The sequence below is a fragment of the Eretmochelys imbricata genome, chromosome 4, assembly GCF_965152235.1.
Source record: "Eretmochelys imbricata isolate rEreImb1 chromosome 4, rEreImb1.hap1, whole genome shotgun sequence".
Taxonomy (NCBI): domain Eukaryota; kingdom Metazoa; phylum Chordata; order Testudines; family Cheloniidae; genus Eretmochelys; species Eretmochelys imbricata.
In genome coordinates this window covers 90918230-90944951 of record NC_135575.1, presented here as the reverse complement: position 1 = coordinate 90944951, position 26722 = coordinate 90918230, and the positions used below count along the sequence as shown (strand labels likewise).

The window sequence follows — 26722 nt, the reverse complement described above, 5'->3', positions numbered from 1 at the left end:
CCCTCTTTTCCCCCATGACATGTGTAATCTTTTAGCCAGTCCCTGGCTATTGCAGCTCAAAGATAAATTTAGAGCCCTAATGGTCCTCTGCTTATCCCTAGCACATCACCTTGCAGTTAATCTCTTGCAAAGTTGCAGTGCAGAAATGCATCTTGTGGAATTGTGGTGTGATGTACAATGATAGAAGCCTGTGACATGTTTTTGATGGTGAGATGCAATCAGTCTGGCACTTCCTGGAGAAGATAAAAGTAAGAGTGAACAGTAACAATGCTCAGGAAAAGACATTAAAATAGATGTCCAGCCATCTACCTGTTCCCATCTTCTATCTTTTTTCAATTACATTTGCTGGTACTGCAGAAAAGTCAGCTTTGAAGTAGCTGTAATTCATACGAAAATTAATTGCAGTATGAATTATGAGCTTGAGAAATATGCTAAGTACATCAATGGTTTGGATTTCTTCTTTGGTTATGCAGTACAGACATGATTCATATAGAAGTGGTTATTAATGCAAGCAAATCATCTTCTTAAAGAACAGTGATGGTAGCCAAGAGATAATTTACTAGAAAAGCAGAACTACACACTGCATAGATTTATGGACAAAAGCTCTTTTTGAAATGGCTATATATGAGAGGATATATTTTATGCCTAATGCACCCCCCCACCATGTGGAAACCATTTTTGATCTGTAACTGTATAATAAATTGGGGTATGTGTCCGAGAATGAAAGAATGCACAAGCTTTCATTTTATGTGGAAATCTGATATGTTAATTTACATACTGTATTAGGAAGGCCTACTTGAATTGCAGGATGATTGTCAAATAATTGCAGCTGAGTTGTGGACAAGACATGGAAAATCACAGAAAAGTAATAATGGACCTTTATTAATTGCAGTAATTTGGAAAAGTCAGAGAAGATCTATTTGTTTAAGAAAAATTTGCTGGAACAATATAAACACTCAAGTATTTTGTTATGCCTGCTAATTTTTTTGATAATCAAACATTTTGCTGCAACTATATTACAATTATTAATATGCAGGGTTGACAACCCCAGCCCCAGCCACTAACAGCTCAGATAAATGGGGTCTACTGTATTAATGGGAAAAAGGTGTGTGTTGCAAACCTCAAAATGTATGCAAAATTGTGGACTGTGCAAAGTAAGCTAATTAAAATAAAAATTGTATTAATATTGCAGGATCTGCAATATCGCAAATTAAGTAGGGCCTTATGTATTAGTTATTTTAATTTTTTAGAGGCTGTATCTATCATTGTATAGGGTGTGACTTAAACTTGAGATGAATATCGTAACAGTAAGTTTGCACATTACTGGAGAAACTAACATCCAAATAACATCACAGGTCAGTTTTTCCAATAATAGAAGCTAAGATATTGCTATATAATACCAAATTTCTCTTATCTCAATGATGAAGAACATTGACTGCCATTACTACACAGTTATGAGGGGGAACAAGGATCCAGTTTCTGTTTGCTACATATTTTATCCCATTACCCATACCCATATACTCTCATATTTTTCAGCTTTTTCCCTTATGGGAATCTTGAATTAGTTCTCTTTGGCCAAATCCAACCTCTCTCCTAAAGCTATGGACAGTCCCTTGAGTGCAGAAATATTGTTGTTTCATTCCAGCCAGGGGAGGGGTGATATTCAATGCAACCTCTCTAGTATGGATCCCTACACAGCAGTCTGAGGAAAGAAGGGTGTTTGTATGTGTGTGAACGCACCGGGGGTGGAGGGTGGGGTGGGAGGGGGAGTCATAGGTAGGCTCCTTCAATCAATCTCCAGTCCTCTGTGCCATGGAGAAGTACAATTGGAAACCACCTCAGACATTTGGCTGAAGTTCCATCCATGGCATGATTTTTCTTTATGAGTGTGGAGTGGGGACAGGGGATGATATTTGCCCTCCTGGTATCTCCTGTGAGCTTGCCCAATACCTGGCCACTTGGGTCATGTGCTAGGCTTAAGGCTTAATTTTCCTTATTTGGGAGGTAATCATTCCTGTAATAATTTGAGCTGGTGAATTTGCGGCCATAGCACCCCATTATGTCCGGGCATGGCACTTCCAGAAACGTCATCTCTTGGGTCACAGCTGACCTTCACTTCGACTCTGCAATGGTCTGATTCTGTCTGAGACTCAGCCCTCTGGCTAAGTCCTGTCTAGTCCAGATCCCTTCCAGGATGATAGAAATATAATTCAAAATGGAAAACTGGCCCAGCACAGTAGATTCTTCTTAGTCTCAATTGTCCTGACATCAGGCTTGTATACTCCTTCATTGAGACTGGTAAGGGAGCAGAGGCCCACCCTCTGCTCTGTGTTCTGGCCTAGTAATCCTATGCTGAGGAGCTAAATCTGTTCCTTTGAACACACTGCTGTTTCCCTGGGCCACTTCCTATCTCTGAGCCTCTTGTGCTGCTTCCCCACAGTCTATGATTAACACAGTCTCTCCTCTGGTTCCCAGACCTTTGGCTTCTCCTTTGGTCCTCTCAGCTCCTTCTTTCCCTGCTGGAATACCAACCCCAATCTCTGTGCCCACAACAGGGATTAATTCCATTCCTGCGGCCTTCTTCAGTCTGCCTTTGCAGACCCTTCCCAGAGAGAGGGATCTCCCTATATGCACTTGTTCCCTCCTTCTTTGTGTAGTCTTTCCTGACCCTTTCACAGCTGGGGTCACTAGTTATAAATTAAGTTGCCATATCAGACCAGCTGAGAGAGAGCTGCTAGGTCACAGGCAAGGCACAGACTGACTCCCCTGACAGGGCCAGCTAGTGACAGTGCCCTTGGTATGCAAACGTCGTAACACTGCACCTACTTTTTCCTTCACTGGTAGTTGTGTCTGTGATCAATACGAAACGGTTCAGGGCCAAACCCTTTAAACAAGAGCAAAGTTTCTGCCAATATATACAAGTACTGACATAGAAAACCCCAAGCTTTATCAGCTCTTGAACATCTCAGAGTCAAACAACCAACTGTTCCTAATTATGTGGTGATCCATCAACAGATGAAGAGGACATCAAACTGAAGCTCCAATCCAGCAATGCTTATAAGCATGTGCTTAACTTCAATAAACTTGCAGGGATGCCCCCTGCAATTTTTCACATGGGATGCACGTGTGTCACTCTCACTCAGACTTAGCATGGCATTTATGTATGTTGTGTCTATGTTTGAGGTGGGAGAAGGGCCAGATTAACAAATCCTAGGCAAATCCTATCATGTCCATCCCCACAGACTCTTTCCCTGCCAGCTCCCCCACGTGGACACTCATTGCAGCTCCCTGTACTTGTAGCAGGCTTTGCTACTGTCACTGAGCAAGTCCTGTGAGCAGAGCACAGAAGACATGGGCTGCTGGAAGTGGAGTGAGGCTGGGCAGGTAGGTGGGTGGGAGAGCCCTGCTTCAGAAGCTGGCGCCAGGGCAATGGTGGGGAGGAGTGCCATCGCAGTGCCCCCCTCACATTTGTCATTATGGGCCTCTGTCATGACAGGGTGGTGGCAGAGCCAAAACTGAATGAGTGGCGTTGTGACCTGGCACCTGGGCGCCATCATAACAGAGGACTGCAGGGCCAAACCTGAGAGGCCATTGGGGCAGCCACAGCTTTTCCTCCTTGCTACTGCTGTTGGGCCAGCTCCTGCACCCATACCTGAACCAGACCAGCAGGAGTCCAGGTTCCCATCCTCTCATGAAGCAGGCCTTAGGCACATGCCTAGGTTGTCTATGTCTTAATCTAGCCCTGGGTGGCAGGGTCCCAATACTGATGACTTGGCACCTTCCACTGTATGTAATGTGCATATGGCTGTGGGTGCCACTGTTATCTTTAGTAGATCCAACTCAAATTAAATCAATGGGACTTCTCTAGCTGGTTAATGTTAAGCACATGCATAACAGCTTTGCTGAACTAGGGCCTCAGTCATTTTCACATGCAACTTAAATAAACAAATATTTTGCCCTAATATAGTCTTAAGAAATAAGACTGATAATTTAATTCACACAGACCCCAAACAGTCAAACCTTTAGTCATTATAGATCTGGACTGACCTCTTTTAAATTTATTTAAAAGAATGAATTATAAGAGATTTGCTTCCTATGGAATCTTTCCACACAGGAAAAAGTCTTTAGAATTATGTTAAAGAATAGCTCAATACATTGCTCACTGGAAGTTCCTACTCTCTCTTCAGTGGATGCTGGTGTGTGACCTGCAAAGCATGTATAAATACAAATACATTTATTACCATTTTAGGCAGCTGAAACTTGACCGATACATAACTTGATGTGCAACAGTCATTTTATGGCTCTTGGTTTGCAGTCTAGACAAAATTGGCAGCCTCTAAGATTTATAGCTGAACACTGTCACAAAAATGTGTCAAAGTAAAATTTGCATAAAGGTTATACTGTAATGGCCTGGCAATCATCCCATTAATGACTGCTTTCTGTTCAGAGCTTGTTTTGAATACTTTTCAGATTGTTTGGAATCCATCAGACTTCAATCCAAACACAACGGTTGTCTGTGGGAAAGCGTTCTTTAGCTTCCAAGTGGACAGAGATAATATTTATGATACATGTTTTATGTAAGCTACAAGGAAAAAATTACATGGTAATCTAATTTTATTAGAAGCTAGATCCCCTGCCCTATAAATTCTAGTAATTAAAGTGGTTACTGCTGTAAAATTAGAAAAAATATTTTATTTTAGTTTCAACTAATTTTGTAGTCAAATTATTTTATACTTCTGTAACTTGCTTTCAATATTGGCTGGATAAATTTAGAAAGTAAGCAAATAGTTTAATAATATTTAAAATAGAATAAAATGTTTCATTTCATTTTTAAAAATATATTCTAATATTAAGTTTGCTTTACTTGTAGCTGCTGCCAGATTCTTACTGATGCCTTTAAAATTAGAGCTGTTTAATGGTAATATGTGATGCAGCAAATTCTCTGTGGTGAAACAACAGTACACTTCAATACTAGTTGCACATCTGTGCTAGATACTGTAGAATATAGCTTTGAGACCACATGAGTAACAATTGCCCTCTCTGAGCTTATAACTTGGGATGTCTAATCAACTCTGAATATTGCAAAGGTTCCTGTGTATAACTCAGGCTAATGTTATTGTGAGTTGTGGGCCAAGGGGGGGAAAAACCCGTTCCCAAAGCTTTTCCAACACCTTAGAAAATGACTGGTAAGTAGGAAAAATGAAAATTAATGATAGAGGTAAAAAAAACATAACAAAAAGTAATATCTGAATTGCACACACAAGTGAACAAATGCTCCCTTATTTGGGCTTCCATTTTTAAAAACAGATGTAGCAATTGTTAGCATTTAGATTTGCCATATGCTTAGCAAACATCACAAAAACTTGCCTCCAATGCCAAGCTCAAAATAGAAAAGATTTAGTCTGAATGGAATGAAGATTACTTCTATGACCTCATTTTAAATATGCCTCTGCAAATGCCCATTCTTATGATATGTGCACCTCTGGTGCCACGTGACTGCAGAAGTAACAGAAATGAAAAACATTCATTGGTAAAAAGAAAAGGAGTACTTGTGGCACCTTAGAGACTAACCAATTTATTTGAGCATAAGCTTTCGTGAGCTACAGCTCACTTCATCGGATGCATCAAATAAATTTGTTAGTCTCTAAGGTGACACAAGTCCTCCTTTTCTTTTTGCGGATACAGACTAACACGGCTGCTACTCTGAAACCATTCATTGGTAAGTAATTTTTCTTTTGCCAGGTATTTTTTTTTTTGCCATTTCTGTAGAAGGGATCATTGTAGTACAAGATTAATAATCATTACTAAGAACTGGATTCAGCAAGGTACAAAAGGGTATTCCCAGATTTAAGAACATGAGCAAACCCATTGAAGACAAGGGGACTATGCATGCTTAAACTTACACAGTATGATGGTTAATATTGCAGAACTGGTGTCACCCAATGGCAACTCAGGATTCTCAATATTATGTAGTACTTTTATTTTAAAGAACAGTCTCTTGCAACCCTCAGAAACTGCAAATGTGACTGGCTGGCAAGTACACTATTTTTCCCTTTGTTGGAATGTTTCATCATAATATTAGCATTATGAGTGTTTCCTAAAACGTTAAAAGTTGGGTTTTTTGGAGGAAAGCATGAAGTGTGAGAAGTGTATACAACTGAACATCTAAGGTTCTAAGGAGATCCACTGAATACACTAGGTCTTCTGCAGATATCAAATTCCCCTAGCTGGCACACAGAGTCCAACAATTCCAGTCTCAGTCTCAGAAAAGGATAAATTCAATTCCCTTTAGCCAGATAAGGACACAGTTATGACTCATGTTCCAATTCCCAGCTTAAGAGTTTCGTAGTCATTCTGCCCCGCAACCTGAAGCAAATACTCACCAACAACCACATACCACACAACAGAACCACTAACCCAGGAACTTATCCTTGCAACAAAGCCCGTTGCCAATTGTGCCCACATATCTATTCAGGGGACACCATCACAGGGCCTAATAACATCAGCCACACTATCAGAGGCTCGTTCACCTGCACATCCACCAATGTGATTTATGCCATCATGTGCCAGCAATGCCCCTCTGCCATGTACATTGGTCAAACTGGACAGTCTCTACGTAAAAGAATAAATGGACACAAATCAGATGTCAAGAATTATAACATTCATAAACCAGTCGGAGAACACTTCAATCTCTCTGGTCACGCAATCACAGACATGAAGGTCGCTATCTTAAAACAAAAAAACTTCAAATCCAGACTCCAGCGAGAAACTGCTGAATTGGAATTCATTTGCAAATTGGATACTATTAATTTAGGCTTAAATAGAGACTGGGAGTGGCTAAGTCATTATGCAAGGTAGCCTATTTCCTCTTGTTTTTTCCTACCCCCCCCCCCCAGATGTTCTGGTTTAACTTGGATTTAAACTTGGAGAGTGGTCAGTTTGGATGAGCTATTACCAGCAGGAGAGTGAGTTTGTGTGTGTATGGGGGTGGGTTTTTGGAGGGGGGTGAGGGAGTGAGAGAACCTGGATTTGTGCAGGAAATGGCCTAACTTGATTATCATGCACATTGTGTAAAGAGTTGTCACTTTGGATGGGCTATCACCAGCAGGAGAGTGAATTTGTGTGGGGGGGTGGAGGGTGAGAAAACCTGGATTTGTGCTGGAAATGGCCTAACCTGAAGATTACTTTAGATAAGCTATTACCAGCAGGACAGTGGGGTGGGAGGAGGTATTGTTTCATATTCTCTGTGTATATATAAAGTCTGCTGCAGTTTCCACGGTATGCATCTGATGAAGTGAGCTGTAGCTCACGAAAGCTCATGCTCAAATAAATTGGTTAGTCTCTAAGGTGCCACAAGTACTCCTTTTCTTTTTGCATTCTTTGTATACTCTCATATGCTTTCTTGTAGGAGCCTAGTGTCAGTGGAAAAGCATTTGCGGTTTCTTCCTACCCTTCATTGATCTTCACTGTGCTTAAATTTACAGTGCATCATTAACAAGTTATCATTTGCCATTATTATTATTTGCATTGTGATACTTAGATCAAGGCCCTATTGTGCTGAACACCATACAAAAACATGAGACGGTTCCTACACCAAAGACCTTACAGTGAGTCTAAATAGACAAATGGTTTGAGAGAGGAAGTGCTAATATCTCCATTTTACAGATGGGGAATTGAGGTAGAAAGAGATTAAGTGACTCATCCAAGGTCACACGGAAATGTCTGCAGCAGACCTGGGAATTGAATTTAGATCTCCAAAGTCTCAATCCAGTGCTTTCCACTCCAATAAAATGTGGTCCGTCTGTCTACAAGTGCTAGTAGATAACACGCTGTATCATCACACTACATTTAAAATAGAAAATACACCTGACATGTCGGATAGCACTGTCTGGCAATACTGTCTGGAATATATGTTTACTTTCTAATGGTGATCACTGTAAGTGCTCACTGAAAGAAATATGAATATTAGAGGTAACGTGAATATTAGAGTAGGTCAGAAAAACTTGGACTGAATAGTTTTCCACTGGAAAACACAATTCTGTTGAAATCAAAATCCTTTATGAAATCGTGCCGGTTTGACTGAAGTTTTGTTTGGGAGAAAAGAAAAAAGTTCCAACAATGTTAAAACATACCGTTTTAATAACTTTTAAAACAAAAATGTCCCTTTTCTTCCTTTTGAAACTATTTTTAGTTTCAAAATTTTTTAAATGTTTTATTATAAAATAGTCAACATCAAAATAAATTAATCCAAAACTAATTTTTTGTTCAGAAATTCCTTTTTGTGTAGAATTTTGAAATTTTGGGTTTAGTACCAAATTGGAACAAAATTCAAATGTTGACATCTAGAAATGCTCCACAAAACAGAATTTCTATTCTCTGGTCAGCTCCAGTGAATATCAATGTGTATATTAGGTAGTCTCCTGGCTGTGGGACTCAGACAGTTTGGATGGTTTACTGCCAGACATGAGCACAAAGCATGTGGGACCATTCTGGGAAAATGTTACAGCATTAAGAGTGAATTACAAATATTGAAAGCAATAGGCACAGTAAATAATAAAGAACTATTCATACACTGAAATTTGTTTGCATAACCCATTATCTAATAATTTCATATACCCAAGAAATTTGACAAAAGTGACATCTGATATACCAAAAATAATTTGGTAACAGAAATGAAGAGTTAATCAAATAAATTGTTTACTGCGTACAGTTTGCTCGGATCTAGTTAAAAAGAAGCAGAATCTTCCCCCAAAGCAGTATTCTAGGCTATATCTATACTTAAAATGGAACACTGCTGAAATGACAATGACAGGTAGACCTGAAGAAGAGTTCTGTGTAGCTCAAAAGCTTGTCTTTTTCACCAACAGAATTTGGTCCAATAAAAGATATTACCTCACCTACCTTGTGTCTCAAACATTTTAGGTACTCAGGCACAATACATCAGTTACTCTTCCTAGAGCTAATAGTTATTAAACTGAGTTATTAAACTCAATTTCATTTAATTGAGTAAAGCAAATTAACCAGTACTTCCTCTCACCATCTCTAATCTTGTCAAGCATACGAATTTAGCACAAATAATAACCTATATAGTGAGACAGAAGCTTCACATTAGAAATGACTTAAAGCAAGCCTCAAAAGGTTCAGAGTTCATGTTCAAGTTGGATAAACAATAAAGAGTTCAAATGCTGATCCAAAGTTTATCTGAACTATCTGATGCGGGTCTAAAAGTCTCAGAAGAAAACCTATGCTTAGAAGATTTCCAAATGATCCTGTTTTGGGATAGTCCAGAAATATCATGAGAATAGCTGTCCTCATAGCAATGAAACACTTGTAGATTGTTTTTGAGTTTCATAAATTCTGTACAGCCAAAATGAAACAGTTATATGTTTCAGAACCTTCTGGAAGCACCGGTTTGAGATGCCAGGGCACTGTTTTGACAGTGCAGTGCTGTTTTCTGTATTTTCTTCTCAACAGTTTACCCATCCCCTCTTCAGATCATCACAACCCAGTTTATAGAGCATTCTGGGAAGTATTTTGAGGGATGCATAATTATAATGATAAATCCCAAATTTTCAGAAAACAGCCTTTAGTTACAAGTGCAAATACATGCACATGTACGTATAACATTACCACAGCTGAGGATACAGCCTCAGCAACCACATGTGCAATTAACTATTTTGACGCGTAACAGTTCATTTGGGTGTGTAATTCTGCTTGGCATTTTCTGAAATTTTGGTCTTAAACTAAATCTGATTTACCACAGGGTGTATGCTGTCTTGTGTGCTGGATTTCCTCTGGGACTTTTGTACAATCAGAATACATGTGTGATGTGAGTGAGAGCATACATGCCATCTCCTAGGCTTTTCTCCCCTTCTCTTTCTCTGTTCCCAGTCCTGTTTTCCCTTTGCTATCAGATCTATGAACAATCCTTCATGCAGCTAACTTCAGTAATCTCTTATAAATAGGATTTCTCTTTTACCTTGACATTGCTGCCTCTTGCCTTTTTTACTTACAATCTTCTATGAGGTCCTAGCTTCTTGGACACTTAGGGTTTTTAATACTCCTTCTTTATGCTCTGTTCGCTGGATTTCTCAAATATCTGTTACTTTCTAAAAACATAGTATCGTTACATTGCTTTGCTCTATGAACCCGCTCCTCACTCTCATACACAGACATTTCCCTAGGACATAATCTTTCCTATTTTACCCTCATTCCGCTCTTAGTTAAAAAAAATAAAAGTAGATATAAAATGGTTTCTTTCTACGGTTCTGAATGGATCAGCCAGTAATGCACTATGAGAGGGTAAATTAGCATACATAGATGGCTCTCTGGCTAAAGTCCCCCATATATATTATATCCTCTAGATTCAGTTGGTCCCATATTTTTTTGTCTTGCTCTTCATCAAGATCTGTTCTGTAAGAGAAGCTTACTGTAGTTTCTTCTTTGTTTTCATCTTTATGTCTCTCACCCATAATGTTTTGTATTTAACCTTGTCATTATCCAGTTTCTTTCTTTCAATGATTTAGGGTAAAAGTTTGAAAAGTACCTAAGTAATTTAGGAGTCTAAGTCCCATTTTCAAAAGTGACTTAGGCTCTCAGGCCAAAATTAAAAAAAAGAAAAAAAGTATTTAGGCATTGTTCCCCTTAGTGTTGCAAGACTTAAATATCTCAGACAGCTAACCCCCATTTTCAAAAGTGAGTTAGGGCCTGCATAATTTTGAAAATCCTACTGAGTGCCTGCCTGCATCTTGAAGTGCCTTTAAAAATCCTCATGAGCCTGAGTCCCATTTACTTCCTATGAGACAGATTTTTGATATCTAAGTTATTTTTGAAAATGGGACTTAGGCACTTCTGAATGTTTTACCCTTGGTAAATACTTTTTAAATATAGCGTCAGGCTTTCAAACTGAGGCATAACATTTCATAGAATATCAGGGTTGGAAGGGACCTTAGGAGATCATCTAGTCCAACCCCCTGCTCAAAGCAGGACCAATCCCCAATTTTTGCCCCAGATCCCTAAATGGCCCCCTCAAGGATTGAACTCACAACCCTGGGTTTAACATGTGTGCCTACAAAATTGCAAGCACACTTGAAATGCCCTGAATTTGCTTATGCAAAGCTGCATTTACTCCCAAAATCAGGTTATTGAACACCAATCTAAATTTAGCTTTGTTACCTTGGAAAAGTCCTTTGAAAATGAAATATGCTATTTAAGTGCTCTGCTAAGTACCAGTTTGTTGGCATCATTACTCCATTTTCATATGCACATGGGGGAAGGGCAGGGATGTGTGGTGAGTGGATGCATGTGCACTCATTTGTGGTTCCTGCTATTGAAAATTTCCCCCATAATTCTAGTCCTCCACCTTTTATGCTTTTTCTGTCTCTTAGATCAATAATACATATGCCATTCTGTGCTGTAGCTGTAGTTGTATTCCTGGGGTCAGATTTTCAAAGGGGTATAAGGTTTTTGATTATGCTGGGCATAAATGTAGAATAAAAATTCTTATTACATTCTTCATCACACTGTTTTTTAAAAGCTTTTTCCATTTGTTAAAATGCCAAACCCTTGGAGCCAGCCTTATTTTGAAACACTTAATTGAAGAGGAAAAGCTACAAAACTGGAGCTGTTGCTATGACAACAAGTAGCCAGTACCTGCTTCTGGTAAGCCACTGCCAGGAAGGTAATAATAATAATTTACACAAATGCGTTGTGGTCTCCCATGAAGAATAAATGTTCCCAAACTTTATAGATTTTGTGATGACAATCACATTTTTTCTCTTGAGACAGAAACCTACATTCTTTGTTTCCTCCATAGTCCAGTTCTGAACAGTCAACTGTAATAAGATCCCCTACTTATGCTCCATTATTGGTCTAATATGGTGGTAATTTGAAGGGCACCTCATTTGTCAGCCTAAGGCAAAAGTCTCTGGAGGCTGCAATTCTACACCCCAATCAGAGATATGTGTATATGCAGGCAAATTTCATTGCTAGTGGTGTATGTTTTAGAGAGAGACTGAAGAAAAAAAAATGTACAAGACAAAATTGTTCAGTGTAGTCACCTCTTAAATCACCCGTAACTTTCTACAGCTCCTGGTATGACCCATTCCACAGACCTGTCTCAGATCTGACTCTGTTTATAGCAGGTATTGAAGTCTAGTACAGCCTGGGAAGACACAGATTTTACAGCATGGCAATGGCCAAGAGTTCCACAGGTGATATTCTTCGTTATTCAAAATCTCTTCACTCACTGTCAATTTACCAAATGTCACATGTCTCCCATGAGGTCGAACTGAATTTCTGAGCTTGCTGAGCTCTTATGTTCCACATAAGAGTAACTTAAGTCTTGCAATGCTACATATGAGATTATGCAACTGCAACCTGAACTGAAGCCACTTCCCTTCCAACCTTGTAAGTTCCAGAGGGAAGTACCAGAGCTGAGAGTACTGGCCAAAGCAGGTCTTGAAGTATGTTCCCAGGGTCCTCTAACACTAAGAGAACACTTCAAAGTCTGGTCTGCCATTGAACTGAATAGCCCAAAGGTTTTGGGCATCTCCTCAGATATTTGGATAAGTAGGATGTACTGTGTTCTCAAACCCCTATAAAAATGGATTCAGACAAACAATTACCATATTTTTCTTTACCCTGTGCAGACATACAGTAGGACTGGTTAGTCTCACAATGCATATTCAATCATTTATTCTTTTGATACACAATGCTGCTAATAAACATCAGCCCCTACATAATAAGCCGCACACTCAACACACAATAAAACTACTCAAATACCATACTAATCAGCTGCCATGCAACTTAAACATTGTATAACTACTGCCATAACAATAAAGGTACCTGCTATTGCTCAGCAAACCTCCATCAGAAAACAGGCTAAAAATATGAGCTCTGATGAGTCAAGGGAAGAGGCAATTTCCAGAGTCATGAAGAATGCCATAATGGGAGCTCCTTTCCATGTATAAAATGGGAGGGGGGGGGGAGTTCCTGCATCTTCAATGAGTGAAACTGTGACAATACACATCTGTCATAGTCAAAGCACATTATTAAGATGGAAGTGCTGGTGAAATGTAGCTGACTGGCAGCCTTGGAGGCTGAGACCCTATATTTATTTACAGAACAGATACAGCACAGGCAACAACAGAACAAGATTCCCCATTCCGTCACCCCAGGGTGCTTCAACGGGGACATGCAGGGAGCATCCCTGGAAGAGCGAGGGTAGTTCACTTGCCATGCCATTCTTTGGCCTCTCACTTGAGAGTGCGATATCTTATGTCAGTAAGGGCCAGATTTCTAAACATATTTAGATGTCCATAGAAGCAGATAAGGGCCTAGTAGAATTTTCTAAAATGCCTAGGTGCCTAAATAACTTTAAAAATTTGGCCCTAAGTGACTGTTTTATTATTAGTGATGTGGACACTTATTTATTGGGCACTGGACTGAGACCATCACATTTATTTCATATTGGACAGCAAACATCCACAGCTAGTGGTGTGTCTTGGTTCCTAACTGCAATATTTAGGCTAGGTTGAACTGCTGATCTGGAGAGAAAAGGCCCTATATCCCATTACCAATCCCTTAAGTCCCCAGCCACAGCAAAGCAAACACTTGACTTTTATGGTTGGATTCAGTTTCAAGTCTGTTTTCTTTCCAGTGTTTTGTGCTAGTTATAAAAGTGGTTTTCAGTGTCAGCTTAGAACCATGGCACATTTTTATTAGCGATTGTTATCCCTAGAGATGGGCAATATCATCCTTGTAAAATATTGCAAGATGAGATTTAAACGATAAAACCATTGAGGCAGAAACACTGTTAGCAAAGAGACCTGCACATCAAGAGAGAGTGAGAATATTCATACTAGGAAGCAGCAGCAGATCAGACCTCTTCCCTTTAACCAAACCTTTTCAAGGGCAGGTTAAAAAATCTCGCTTGAAGCAGGCTCCCATTGGCTCACCCCAAAAAACCTCCAAGCTCCCTCGCTCTTTGGAACACCACCCCTTTTAAGTTCCCTCATGCATATGACTTCCAGTGCCTTCCTTCCATGTGACTGCCACTTCCCCAGAGACATTTTCCATTCTCCTCTCCAACAGCCTCGTGGCTTGCTCCCTCTCTAGAGTTCGCTTGCCTGCCTTCCCCCAATTTCTCAAACACCACTGTACTCCACTGCAGTATTACTGGGATCTTTAAAGATTCTTGCTTTTTAAAATACCTATTATTGCAACCACAAACCAAAGTATACTCGTGCTGCACACTGCATTTAAAAGTTATTCAGCACACTCCTATTGCATATTTACTAGTCTGTGTGTATGCATGCCAGGTGGAAGCATCTTAATCAGATCACATTGCATTGAAATCCCATTGTGGGCATTACTAATCACACACTGTATTATCTTAAAATAATGATATGGTCTCAAACAATATGAATATATACATATGCTGTAAAACTAATCTGTTTAGTTGAATAAATTATATATACACCAAAATTAGCAACTGCATTTGGGAAAAAAATGATTGTTCAAAATCTATGGAAATCAGTTCTTGACTGTGTGGCTTATCTGCCAGCTGACAGCTATTACACTTGAATGACACATATCCCAGAAGTAATATACTGAAAGCAGAATTGCTGAGAGCATCATAATAGCACCAGCCAATGCTAATGAATCAATGCAGTGATGTCACTCATGGAAATAAAAAAGGCAGCATTTCCAAGCATGATATACAAACACTCACAGTGTTTGGCCTATATATAGATGGCTAAATGTGGTATTGTAAAGATTTCAGGGGTAACTATGGCAGATCAGATAGAAATAAAAAGGAAAGAGTGAACTAACAGAGGTAAGTCACAAATGCTGTGACTTTAAATCAATGTAACAGTCACTATAGAGTTATGAAGTACAACATTTGACTCTAAAGCAAGACTGGATAAGAGAGTTTCTAGAGCCTTTTGTAAAAGCTACATTTTGCTTCCAACCATAACAAAATCTTACGGAGTGTTAATGTTACCAAACAGTGTACACAAGGGAGTGATAGCCACAACTCAGGATGCTGTGTTGGCATGCAGCAGTTTGGACATGCTAGTTCATGCTTTAGAGGTTGTGATTCAGTGAAACAACCACTGAGACACTGAAGATCTTGTCTGATGGTAAAACCACAGTTCTATAGAAACCAGATTTCTGAAAAAAGACAAGAGGAGCTGGGCATTATTGCTAATTGTGGATGTTAGCAGATAGATAGGCAGAGAGTAGAACCACAATATGACATAGGTATTGGATAGAGGGAATAAGGGCTTGTTTACACTGCACATTAGTCCGCACTAGGAGGGTGTCATGTGCTACTTGTACTGTGTGGACCCTGTTGGCACTCACTAAAAGTTACGTAATGTGCATTAATGTGGTATGATTTGAGACAGGATTAAATTAACACATACTAGGGAACTGTTAGTGAACCCCTCCTGGACCCACACCAGCCAGCTAGTGTGCAGCAGGCTAGAGTGCACTGGAATTCACACCCTTGTACTAATACACTGTATAGACAAGCCCTAAGCAACGCAGCCAGCAGAAACAGACTTAGGGCCCAATCCTGCAGTCCCATGATCAGCAAAACTCCTCCTATGGAAGTCAATGGGAGTTTTGCTCCTGCTGGGATTGTGGGATCTGGCCCTTAGAGTTTTGGAATTACTCTCTTTTCCCCTGTCTGAAGAGCCAGTGAAGTTCTGTTGTTGCTCTCAGTCTGAAAACGTCAAGAGCTTCTGCTGTCTTCATACCAGCAACATTTTTTTATGAGAACTTGCTCATGGGGCTTTGCTGGAACTCAAATAGCTGCTCCCTGTACTTCACAGCACCAGTAATATAGACATTTTAGAATTTCTTTTAAAAGTTTTCAACATTTTCCTCCCCATCCCTTTTAAACAAAGGCCCTATACAGCTGCAGACATCGCTATATCTAAAGACCACCTCTGATAGTTGGTACTAGCAAAGAAAAATCCCCAAAACAACAAACACACACACACACACACACTCACCACAACAAAAAAGGAAACCCCGGGAGGGTGTGCTTACTGATTTGGCCATGGATAAAAATAAATGAATAGAATAGAATAAAAAATTGTGATCAAAGGCATTGGTATATATATAAACAAATATAAGGAACATCCCAAATTCACAAGGCAGTAATTTTCAGATCTTAAAATGAGTTTACATCCAAGTGGTATGTTTCCAAATTGTTTTGCAGAAGCATTTGCAACACCTGGCATCTACACAGCATTCTGAGTGATATTTACCTTACTGCTTCAATAAATCAGCCATGAGATTACATGAGAAAAGGTTGACAAAAACTGAAACCAAACCCTGTAATTTGTGTACATCCTACCTTTCTTTTGCGCAGTTTCACTTGATTGTCTGTAGATTCGTGGGTGGACAGACTATCCTTCAAATGTAAACACTGCGTGCCTTCCACCGGACTGATATTTGAAAGGCATTTTTTTTCAGGAACCACTTGAGGTTCTGTGTAACCATTTTCATCCAGTCCTTTTTCCATTGACATTATATGGGAACCGAGAGGAGATTGCATAAGATAGTTGCTGGAATCTGCTTTTGAGAAGGGTTGTCTACCATTGCCAGTATACAGACCAGGAGTAAACTCACCCTGGACCACATTATAGTCAGCCTTTTCATGCCCATCTTTAGGAGCATCACACTTTCTACGCTGTTGTGCAATTATAGCAGTATGAAGCAGTTGTTTCTCAGGCATAATTTCCTTCACATTCAGAGAACTGGAGAGATTTTCTCTTGGGGCATCTATTACTTCATTTAAGCCTTTATAATTACAAAGCTCCAGGCTTTTCCCAATACTGCCACAAATGTCCTCCTCTTCCTTCTCTTCGCTGGGGACTGTGTCATAGTCAGGTTCACCAATATCTCCTATTGTTTCAGAAATGTTAGAATCCCTGTTTGTGTTAATCATTGCTACCATCTTTGTTAAGGAGCCTGCTCCTCCTAAACTCTGCTCTTCATCTGTTAGTTTCCTTCCGATAGTGAACTGGTGGTTAACTTTATCCAAACCGAGATTTGAAACGTCATCGTCATCACCATCAGAAATATGGACCAAAGTTTCTGTGCTGGCCTCTAAAGAAAGAAAATGCTCCTCATCCTCATGGTTATCATTTTCATCCACCTCTTTTGAAATGTTGCTAAGCAGCTTTGCAGGGAAGCCAATCAGTTCTCCACCATGACAGCAGTCTGGTAAAGAAGCACATTTTTCTTTCCGGTCCACATTCAAAACTTCATCTTTTTCCATACTTGCCTGAAAGTTATCAGCTACAAGTCCATGATGACATGCTGTATTATACTCAACAGAATTAAAAGGCAAGCCCATCCACTGGGTCACATGTTCTTCCCAGCTTCTCTTTCTGATTGCTAGAGACATGTCATAATAGTTCAGCAACAGGCTGCGAGGTACATTCTATAAAGGACCAGAGGAGATGTCATGACTGCAGTGAATTCCAGAGGGAGAGAAAGTTTCATCATTTTAACATCTGTAAGAAATGAGAGAGATTGGGTTATTGATTCAACTCTAAGTAAGACACAAGAGTAGGAACAGTTGAAACAAAAAAAAAATGTAAAAACAAAGATAAAGAGCGTGGGGTTGGAAGGGAGGAATTTAAAAGGATGTTTTGTGAAATAGCTTTAATAGTTATCATACAAACTTGATGGCAGCTATGATTTAGCATGGCTTACTTTCTGATTACTCTCCAATATCAAGCAAACAGAAATGGTATAAACAAGCTAATGGACAGGCAACTGGCTTCATAGGCCAGATTTTGACAATGAGTCTCTCTTCACTATTTCCGTCATAAGATATCCATTTCCATGGTTATAAAATGTACTAAATCTTGTGACTCCTAGAACACAAAGTAAGTTTGCATTTCTTCTTCATGAAAAGAAACCCATTTAGTGCAGATCTCCAGTTACTGTCTGAAGGCTTGGATCTGAAGTTGATGATTATTCAGAATTTCACAAATATTATAAACCTCTCTTTATCATGCTGCTAAATTTCAGCCCAATCCTGCAGCCATGGCTGTCATTCTTATTAATATGAGTAGTTTAATTCGTTCCAATGAGACTAGTTACAGTAGTAAGTATTACATCCAGAAGTTTTCAGGATTGGGCCTTTAAAGGGGCTAAAACCTCAATAAATCAGGGAAAACTAATTTAACTTTCTGGCATATTTCTCACTTCAAGTAGCTCTAGAATTTGAAGCAAAATGTGGTTTATTAGTGGCCATACACCAGATCAAGCCATGATCTGTCATTGTCATTCATATGAATGAACCCTTAAGCCCCACAACTTCAACTGGGCTCTGTGGAGGGAGAGAGATCACCTGTGTGCATCATACTGAAAGATCAGGGCCTTAGTCATTAGAGTGCTCTGCTATTTTAATGAGCATTTGCTTAAATTTTCACTAAGACATCTTTTACAAGTCCCCTAAAGCTCTATTAGTTTGACTGTGTCCCTTACCCATGTTGGTGAGTACTTACTCACTTAAGTGTCCCCACTGAGATCAGTAAGGTTACTCTCATGAGTAAGGGTTCCCCAGTTGGTCCTTGTATCTGATAGTTCAGATGGCAACATATGTACATTCATCTATTCGCTTTGACATTTAAACATATGAACCATTGAGCAAAGAAAATACGTTACAGCTATTTAAATTATGCATATAATACAAGATGGAGCAACAAGTTTTTTATCAAATAATGAAACAAAATGACTGGCCTGTGAAACATTGCAGGTTCAAGGAGCAGACACTTCTACTTTTCACTCCCTACATAAGAACTGTCAGCACTTAGCACGAATCTGCTTATTGATTTCACCAATAAAGAAGATTAACTACCGAGTTTGTTCTGGGTCATTTCAGTCCACTACAGCCGGCTCTGATTGCCCACAAGGCTGGTCCTGACAAATCACATGCCTGAAGGTATAAAAGTAGGCTGCTTGAAAGAAATGCAGAATTATGACTGTGCAAACGAGTCTCTGTAAATTATGCCCTGACAAAGTGACTTTTAGAATGGACTTGTGCACACCCCTGAGATCTTCAGCTTCTTTTTAAGGATGGCAAGCTTCATGTCACGTTTTCCACCTTTGTGGAAGTTTGTACTTAAAAAGAAAATATAGTCATAGGGTAACAGAATTCCAGCACAAGTCATTAGCGTGTGGGAGGTGGAGGAAGATGGGAAGAACATGCAGCCAGGCAAATCCCTCTCCTCCCCCTAAAAAAATGCACAACCCCAAAACTATTTTCACAGGCAAAATTTGGAAGTAAGAGGCTGACTCTGCTTTAAGATTTGCTTTTGCTTCCTGTGAAGCACTTTTCATGGGAGCATCCCAATGCATTTTAGAAAAAAAATGAGTGCTACAACATCTGTTTTATTTTCATCAGTGCAGGTGGGTAAATTGAAAGTCCAAAAAGGTTATGCAGTTTTCCCATGGTCACACAGTGAGTTTGTGGCAGAATCAAGAAGAGAATCCAGAAGTCCTGAGTGTATAGTGCCAGGTGATATAATATCCAAAGGACAGTTATACATGTCCTCCTAGACATTTGTTTGGCTGGCAGTCTGAAAAATGCCAGCATTCTAAGGGTTAATGAGTATGTGTTACTCCCATTGCTGTTAAATGGAGTTACATGTGTGCAGCGAGGGCAGAACAGATCCCTTACTGTTTTTCGTTTTTGCATGTGGCGGGTTATATTTCATGGGGGATGAAAAACAAATAAATCTCACTTTAGGAACCCTTCTGTTTTGCTTGTGCTATCACAGTCGCGTTGGCTGTCTAATGGATAGCAGACAAAATGATTAAATAAGAGAATATCAGATGTTTTGCTTGAAATTCAAGACAAATAAATATATGGCAAAGGCACTTCCATTGTTTCCTAAAATATGAGATTACAGTAACATGGAGTGTGAAGATTTACCAGACACATACAAATCTAGCCAGAAGACTAAGCTTACTAGTTAGGGAGGCCCTTCCATGCCCTCCTCATAGAGCAGTGACCCCATAGATCAGTGGAAGCCCAGTTGCCACATCTTCTACTAGAATAAACCTATGGAGCCTGCTAGGAATTCCTTCTCTCTCTAATCCCCTGGGTACTGTAAGGGGAGGAGTCATTCTACTCTCGTTTCCTACCCTCATCTTCAGAGAGCTCTCCTCCACCCCTGTCTATCTCCTTCCCATCCAACACTTTCCAAACATGGTAACCCCAACATTTGTGAGGAGGACATGATCCCAGGGCACAATATGGGACAGGAGCCACCAACCTGTGGCCAGGCCGGGATCTTCCATCCCCCCGCAAACCCTTCCAGAATCAATACATCAAAGAAGAGTTTTAGATAGATAGAGCAATACAAGTCAAAGGGTGATTCCTGCACCATCTCAATAGAATTCACTTATGTCTTGCTCAGGCTGTAGATGGGAGGTTATTTTGTACAATAGGATAGACTGTGGTCTTTTACTCTATGACACACCAATAAAATAGTCACATTAGATACGCACACATGTAGGAGATCAACTAAAAATATGTATTTTGGTAGTTTCACCTTCATTTTTGTGTTGTCCCCACCTTGCAAACATTATTTAAGAAATGGGACTGGTATTAAGACAGAAGGTTGCGTACAAACAGTTCAACATAAAACTTAGCTCTTAGCTCCCTGCTCTGCTCATTACATTAAGTCCCTCTTTCTCTCTCTTGCTTCAAAGAAATACTCTGCCTTTTAAATTTTTTTCAGTTTTTGTGTAAACAAACGTTTCTATGCCTAAATTAATTACACTCAATTGCATGTACCATAGTACAGTACTTTTCTGAATCAATCATTTCTGATGTACCCTGACTGCCATGTAAACATTTGTAAGAAACTAGAAAATTAATTTGTCACATGCATATTTCTTTATTAAAGCAATAGAAAGCAGGCAAATTGCTTTAACTTGCTGCCAATTGTTAACACATCAACTTAGTCGTATTATATTGCTAAACCCAAAAGAAAGAATATTAAACTGTTTTCAATAGTGAACATGAAACGATGAGAGTGCTATGCCCATAACAGTGGGCGCTAACCCCAAAACACTAACATTGTTACTAATAATACCCACTGGTAATATAGAAAACAAAATCCCACAGAATTCTTCAGTGTCCTGGCAATATACCCTCTAGATTGCTGACCAACGCATTGGAACAGAGGACAGCCTGAATCAGTGAACCTCTTTCTGGTTTTAGTTGATCCCAGTGCACGCTAGGATTGGATTTGGAGTATTAAAATCACTGTTTTCTATACAATTATGCAATGAAGAAATTAGTGAATATTTTATAGGTGACTGTCACCTCTGTTCTTCCATTTAAAGAGCTCCCAGTAACCTGGGATGCACCAGACACCCAGCAATGTATACATTGACTCTCTGGTGTTATTTGCAAGTGCAAGCAAAACTGATATAAACCAAGTTTAAACCACCATAAGAGTGTGCACACATAAAATTGCATTGGTTTAACGTCACCCCTTTAGTTAAACTAGTACAATGTTGATTAGAGTCCAGCCCCTAATCTCATCAGAAAGTTGTATTAGAAGTTGAAGCTACAATTTTCTTAATCTGTTCCTCTATAAGAAAAGTCATAAGTGAGCTACACATTTTCTTTTCTGACAAACAAAAATAAAATCTGTCACTTACAGTAAACAACAAAAATTTCATAATTTCTAGGAGAGTTTGTACAGAAAGTTAGTATTTTCTAACAAAAATCAGACAAGAGGGTAATTAATCCATGAGACCACAGCTAATAGAAGCCCTTAATAAAACTACTCAAGGCCTCATCCCTGGTGACTTTGTAAGGATTTCCTTTTTCCTAGAGGGAATCAGTTTCGTTATCCCACAGGAAGTCATTATGTATCCTCCTTTATACACTTTGACATATATCAGAATATACCCATTATATTTTACTGGCTGTCAGTGCAAAAATATAGTACTGTTAAGATTGTTTAAAACTTTTATGCAAAAGATACTTAACATATTACAGAAAACTAGTCTAAGTGTAATCAGGCTGTCCAACAGTATTAAAAAAAACCTCAGAAATTAGATGCATCAAACTATGAAGTAAGCTCGGCAAATGGTTCATGCAGACAAATCCAAAGTCTTGGAAACCAATACTGTTTGCATAAACTGACCAAGATATGATTCCAAACTTTCTCGATATGTCTTGATTTATCTTTAGAAAACAACAAACATTAACAAGTTGCTTAATTTTATAATGGTTTGCTCCCCTTCAAAATATAGTCTTGCTTCATCATCATACAAAGGGAGCTAATTGGTAATCATACATATTTCTTTTTTAAATTTTTAATCTGGTTTATTTCCTGAGTTAGAGAATCAGGCTCCTCTCGAGGAGAAGGGTGGGGAAAAGACTGGATCCAAAGTCAAAGTGACCTAGTTCCACACTCCCCAGGCTTATTTAACATCTCTGTGGGAACGTCTACACTGCTTGAGGTAGTGTGCTAAAATAGCAGTGTACCTGGGGGGTAGCACTGGCAATGACTCGAGCTAGCTGCCCTAGAACACACCCAGAGGGTCCAGATGGGTTTGTACCCAAACAGCTAATCAGAGCTGTTGCCCAGGCTACCCTGGCTACGTTATTTTTAGGGTGCTCTCTTGAGCTGAGCTAGCATGTGTCTGTCTACCCAATCTCATCTTTCCTTTGTGTGATCTACTATTGACAGCTAGTCAATAAAACAGAAAAAAAACATTACAATTATACATTTGAAATAATCTGGGTCTCTGAATGTATGACTGTTCAGCCTTGAACTCCTCATAGATGTTATTTATTTGTGTGACTTTCCAAGTAATAAATTGTCTACCGAAGCAGAGTGTCATACATATTATGGAACAGCAGCAGCCATCTTAAATGTGTATTCTTTCTCTAGGGGGAAAAACCCCCCAAACCAACAGTTGGTTTAGTCCTGATGCCACTGAAGTCAGGCACTTTTGCCATTGATTTCCATAGAAGCAGAATCAGGCCCAGCATGAATTTGATACTGAGCTGCAGCTAGTGTGTCTGAAGGTGTGTCTACACTTTGAGCTGGGGACGGGATTCCTAGCTCAAGATGACATTATCAGAACTAGCATGAGTGAGTGTTGCTGCAGGAGCATGGGTGAAATGGACGCATTAGCCTCCATGAGTATGAGCTCTCTGAGACCACTGGTATGTGCTCGGGTGGCTAGCCCTTCCTACTGCTCATGCGGACGTGGCTACACTCTATTTTTAGCACGCTAGCTCAATCAGGGCTAGCTAGCATGGGTATGTTTCCTTGAGCTGAGATTCGCCTCACCCTTTTTTCCCCTCAGCTCAGAGTGTAGATGTACCCTAAGCATCTAAGGTACCCAGGATGATCATTTTTGACCTGTTGTGGAGTGAATAGAAAAACTAATCAATGTATTCAGAATGAAAACAACACACAAAAAAACCTCCCACCAAACCTGCAGTGTAAAGACCAAGTTGTTTAGCTATAGATGGTTGTCATATTGAAACCAATTTAATTTTGCTTAACTTTATTTCCAACGCCTACCAGATTGAAGCTTCCAATAGAGGGGAAGGAGTGAGACAATTTAAAGAAAAAATGCGATGTGCTATGGTCCTGTTCGAGCCACTGCTGACAATGGCTGTCAGCAACAAGTCCCACTGCTGAATCGGTGATGAAAATAGTTTAACTGCTAGTGTAGATGGGACAAAAAACACCATTACAGAAACGTGACAGATTTGATTGAACAAGATCTCAATTACACATTTATACATAGTAGTGTTGAAAACAGATTTTGTCCCATGTACACTAGTCGGTAAACTCTTTTTCAACACCAGTTCCATGGAACTGACTGCTGAATACCACTGTCAGCAATGGCTTTGTTTCCTAGTGGGGATGAGGTTTAAGGAGAAAAGGTACAGGCTGCCAGTGAAAGCGTGCTAGGAATTCCCATTTGCGTGCAACTGAAAATATCCTGAGAGGAAACTGGGCAAGTGCATCTGGAATATCGCTTAGGATGCAATTGCAACAAATCATGAGAATGGCAACTGGAAGAGGCCTTTTGAAGAGACTAGAGAGCAGTGAAGCTCTTATATTACATACAGATTACTCTGTAGTGGCAATACCATGTAGGAGGACTCAAAGGGAGGCAAAGCTTTCATTCTATTATACGCTCTAATCAGCTGGACAGACTGCTGACAAATATAAGCAGAGATTGTGCAACTACTGTATTTTAGACATATTTTCTCCAAAGCAGCTGAGTGATCAGTGAGAAATACCAGTTTCATAAAATGAGATTCCATTTCACATATGTTCTTATACCATGCTCATCACCATAGTAACTGAGCACCTTCCAATAATATTTAACACCTGTCACATGTGGTTTGTTCTCTCACTCATACTGTTCCCAAGGGGAGAATTGTGTTTGCAGAACTGGCCTGCAGTGGAGGGCTTTGTTTTGGTACAGTTCTGTTCTTGGGGGTCTTTTTTGTTTTGTTTTTTAAATTAATACACTGCTATGTGTTTATGTTATAGAAGGCAGGTAGAAGTAGTGGCAGGTGGAGAGGTTTATCCATGTCCTTGGGAGTTAGTTCCACATTTCCAGATTGTCCCCTTGAAACGTCTTTCCATTGCACAGATGAGCTTTCCCTTTATAATTTCATTGTGTCCAAAGGCAGTGGTTGATAACTTGGCTTCTTATCCCAAAGTTTCAGGAGATCTTTTCAGTATCTTGGGCCCAGCCCCAGTCAGCATATTGAAGATAAGGACCCAAATCTTGAACTTGACTCAACATTCTGTGGGAAGCCAGTGTAGAGAACAGGTCTGATGTTCTTGCAGTAGCCTGCATTGCTGAAGGAATGTGCCATAGCCTTCTGTAATTGTTGGAATTTCCTAAGGGCTGATGGCTTTGTGCCTAGGTATACTGAATACTTGCTGTAGTTCAGGTGGGAGGTGATAAAGGGATGTAATAACTGAGTACATGTCATCTGTTAGGAAAGGACAGAGTTTCATAGCCATAGAGATGGTAGAAAACTTTGCTGTGGACTGAAGGTACACCCCTACAAATTAGTCAATTCAAGTAAAGAAAACTGCGTCAAACTTTTCAAAAAGTCTTTACTCTCCCTGTGGGTAACTGTACCTTTAAGAGGCTCATGTTCTGTACTGAAGAGCTTCATGAAGCAGATCTCTGCCCAGAACCATTCCTCTGAGGGATCATTGAATGTCACACTTCCCACTAGCCTAGCCTGAGTCTTGCTTGGGTTCAGCTTCATCCAGTTGTTTTTCACGCATGAGCTGATCTCATCCAAGCACTGGGCCATCTTGGTGGCACTGGTGTGGTCATGTGTGGTGAAGGATAGGTAAAGCTGTGTGTCATCTGCAAATTGCTGGTACTTGAGTCCATGTTGTCTGACTGGTTTATCTGGTGGCAGTCTGTAGATGTTGAAAAGAACCAGAGAGAGAACTGATCTCCGTGGGACTCTTCAGGTGAGGGGTCTAGTGGTGGAGGCATGATTTCAATCAATTATTTTTAGGTGTGTCCCTTCCAGAAGGACTCAAACCATTTTAGTGCATTCCCTTGGACTCCTGTGACTTCTCTTAGATGAGGCAGCATCATCTCATATTAGACAGTGCCAAATACTTCAGAGAGATCTAGGAGGATGATAATGGGTTGACTGCAAGAGATCATCATCCATCAGTGCCACTAAAAGCTATTTCCATCTCATATCCTGGCTTAAATCCAGATTGAAGCTAATGTCCTAGCTCTGGCACAATTAGTTGAGCTTTTTGGCCTTTGGCTAGCTTTCTATGAGCTTGCTCAGGAACAGAAGCTTTAATACTGGGCGGTAGTCGGCTAGAACCAACATATCCAGTTGGATTTTTCAGTGTCAGGGGCACAGCTGTGACAGTGAGGGAAACCAAGAGGAGGGATTAGTGATGTCTCATTATGTGGCAGTCCTGAAGAAGTATGTGGAACATAGTGAATTTGATGTTGTGGTAAATGACACTTCCCCCCCCAGAGGCTAAGGATACCATAATATAATTATGATTGCTTAAGCTAGGCATGCTTCTTGTTGGTTATTCCTTCATCTTTATTATTGCCATTTTCTACTCTCTCGTCTCCTGAAGTAGTACTATCATCTTCTCCTTGCTAGTCTCCCCAATATTTTCCCATAACCCGCCATTCCATCCTAAAGCTTCCTCACTTGTCAATCAAACCACGTCACTCTCTTTCTGAATCCCTCCAATTCCACTGCAAAGTTTGGGTCACAATCCAAACTTCCCAAAAATTCAGTGATTTTCAAAATTGGACATTTTCTATGGTTTAATATAGAAAATTATTGGTGTTACGATAGCACCTCGAGGCCCCAATCATGACTGAGGCTCTGTTATTCCAGGCACTGTAAAAACACATTGTAAGGAGCCTCAGCCCCAAAGAGTTTACAGTCTAGATAGAAAAAGGGTGGGACTGGAAACAGAGATGCAAAGAGGTAACAGGCACCATATATGAAGTTCAGTTCATGATGCAAATTTTTCCATTGTTCAAAGATCTAGTTTGGTCCCCATTTTGATTAAAAAAAAAAGGGAGAGAGAGAGAGAGATAATAAAATAAGATGACAAACCCTTAGAAGAAAAGAAAAGAAAAGAAAAGAGAGAGAACTGGAAACAACAGT

At 39.8% G+C, this 26722-nt stretch overlaps 1 protein-coding gene across 1 annotated transcript in view; it reads right to left on the bottom strand.

The window, feature by feature from the left end:
- Window positions 1-17428, bottom strand: part of DLC1 (DLC1 Rho GTPase activating protein) — a 353252-nt gene extending 335824 nt beyond the window's left edge. The window contains exon 1 of the mRNA XM_077815589.1: window positions 16373-17428. Coding sequence (XP_077671715.1) covers window positions 16373-17428 — 1056 coding nt within the window. The remainder of the gene's footprint in view (window positions 1-16372) is intronic.
- Between the last annotated feature and the right edge of the window lie 9294 nt (window positions 17429-26722).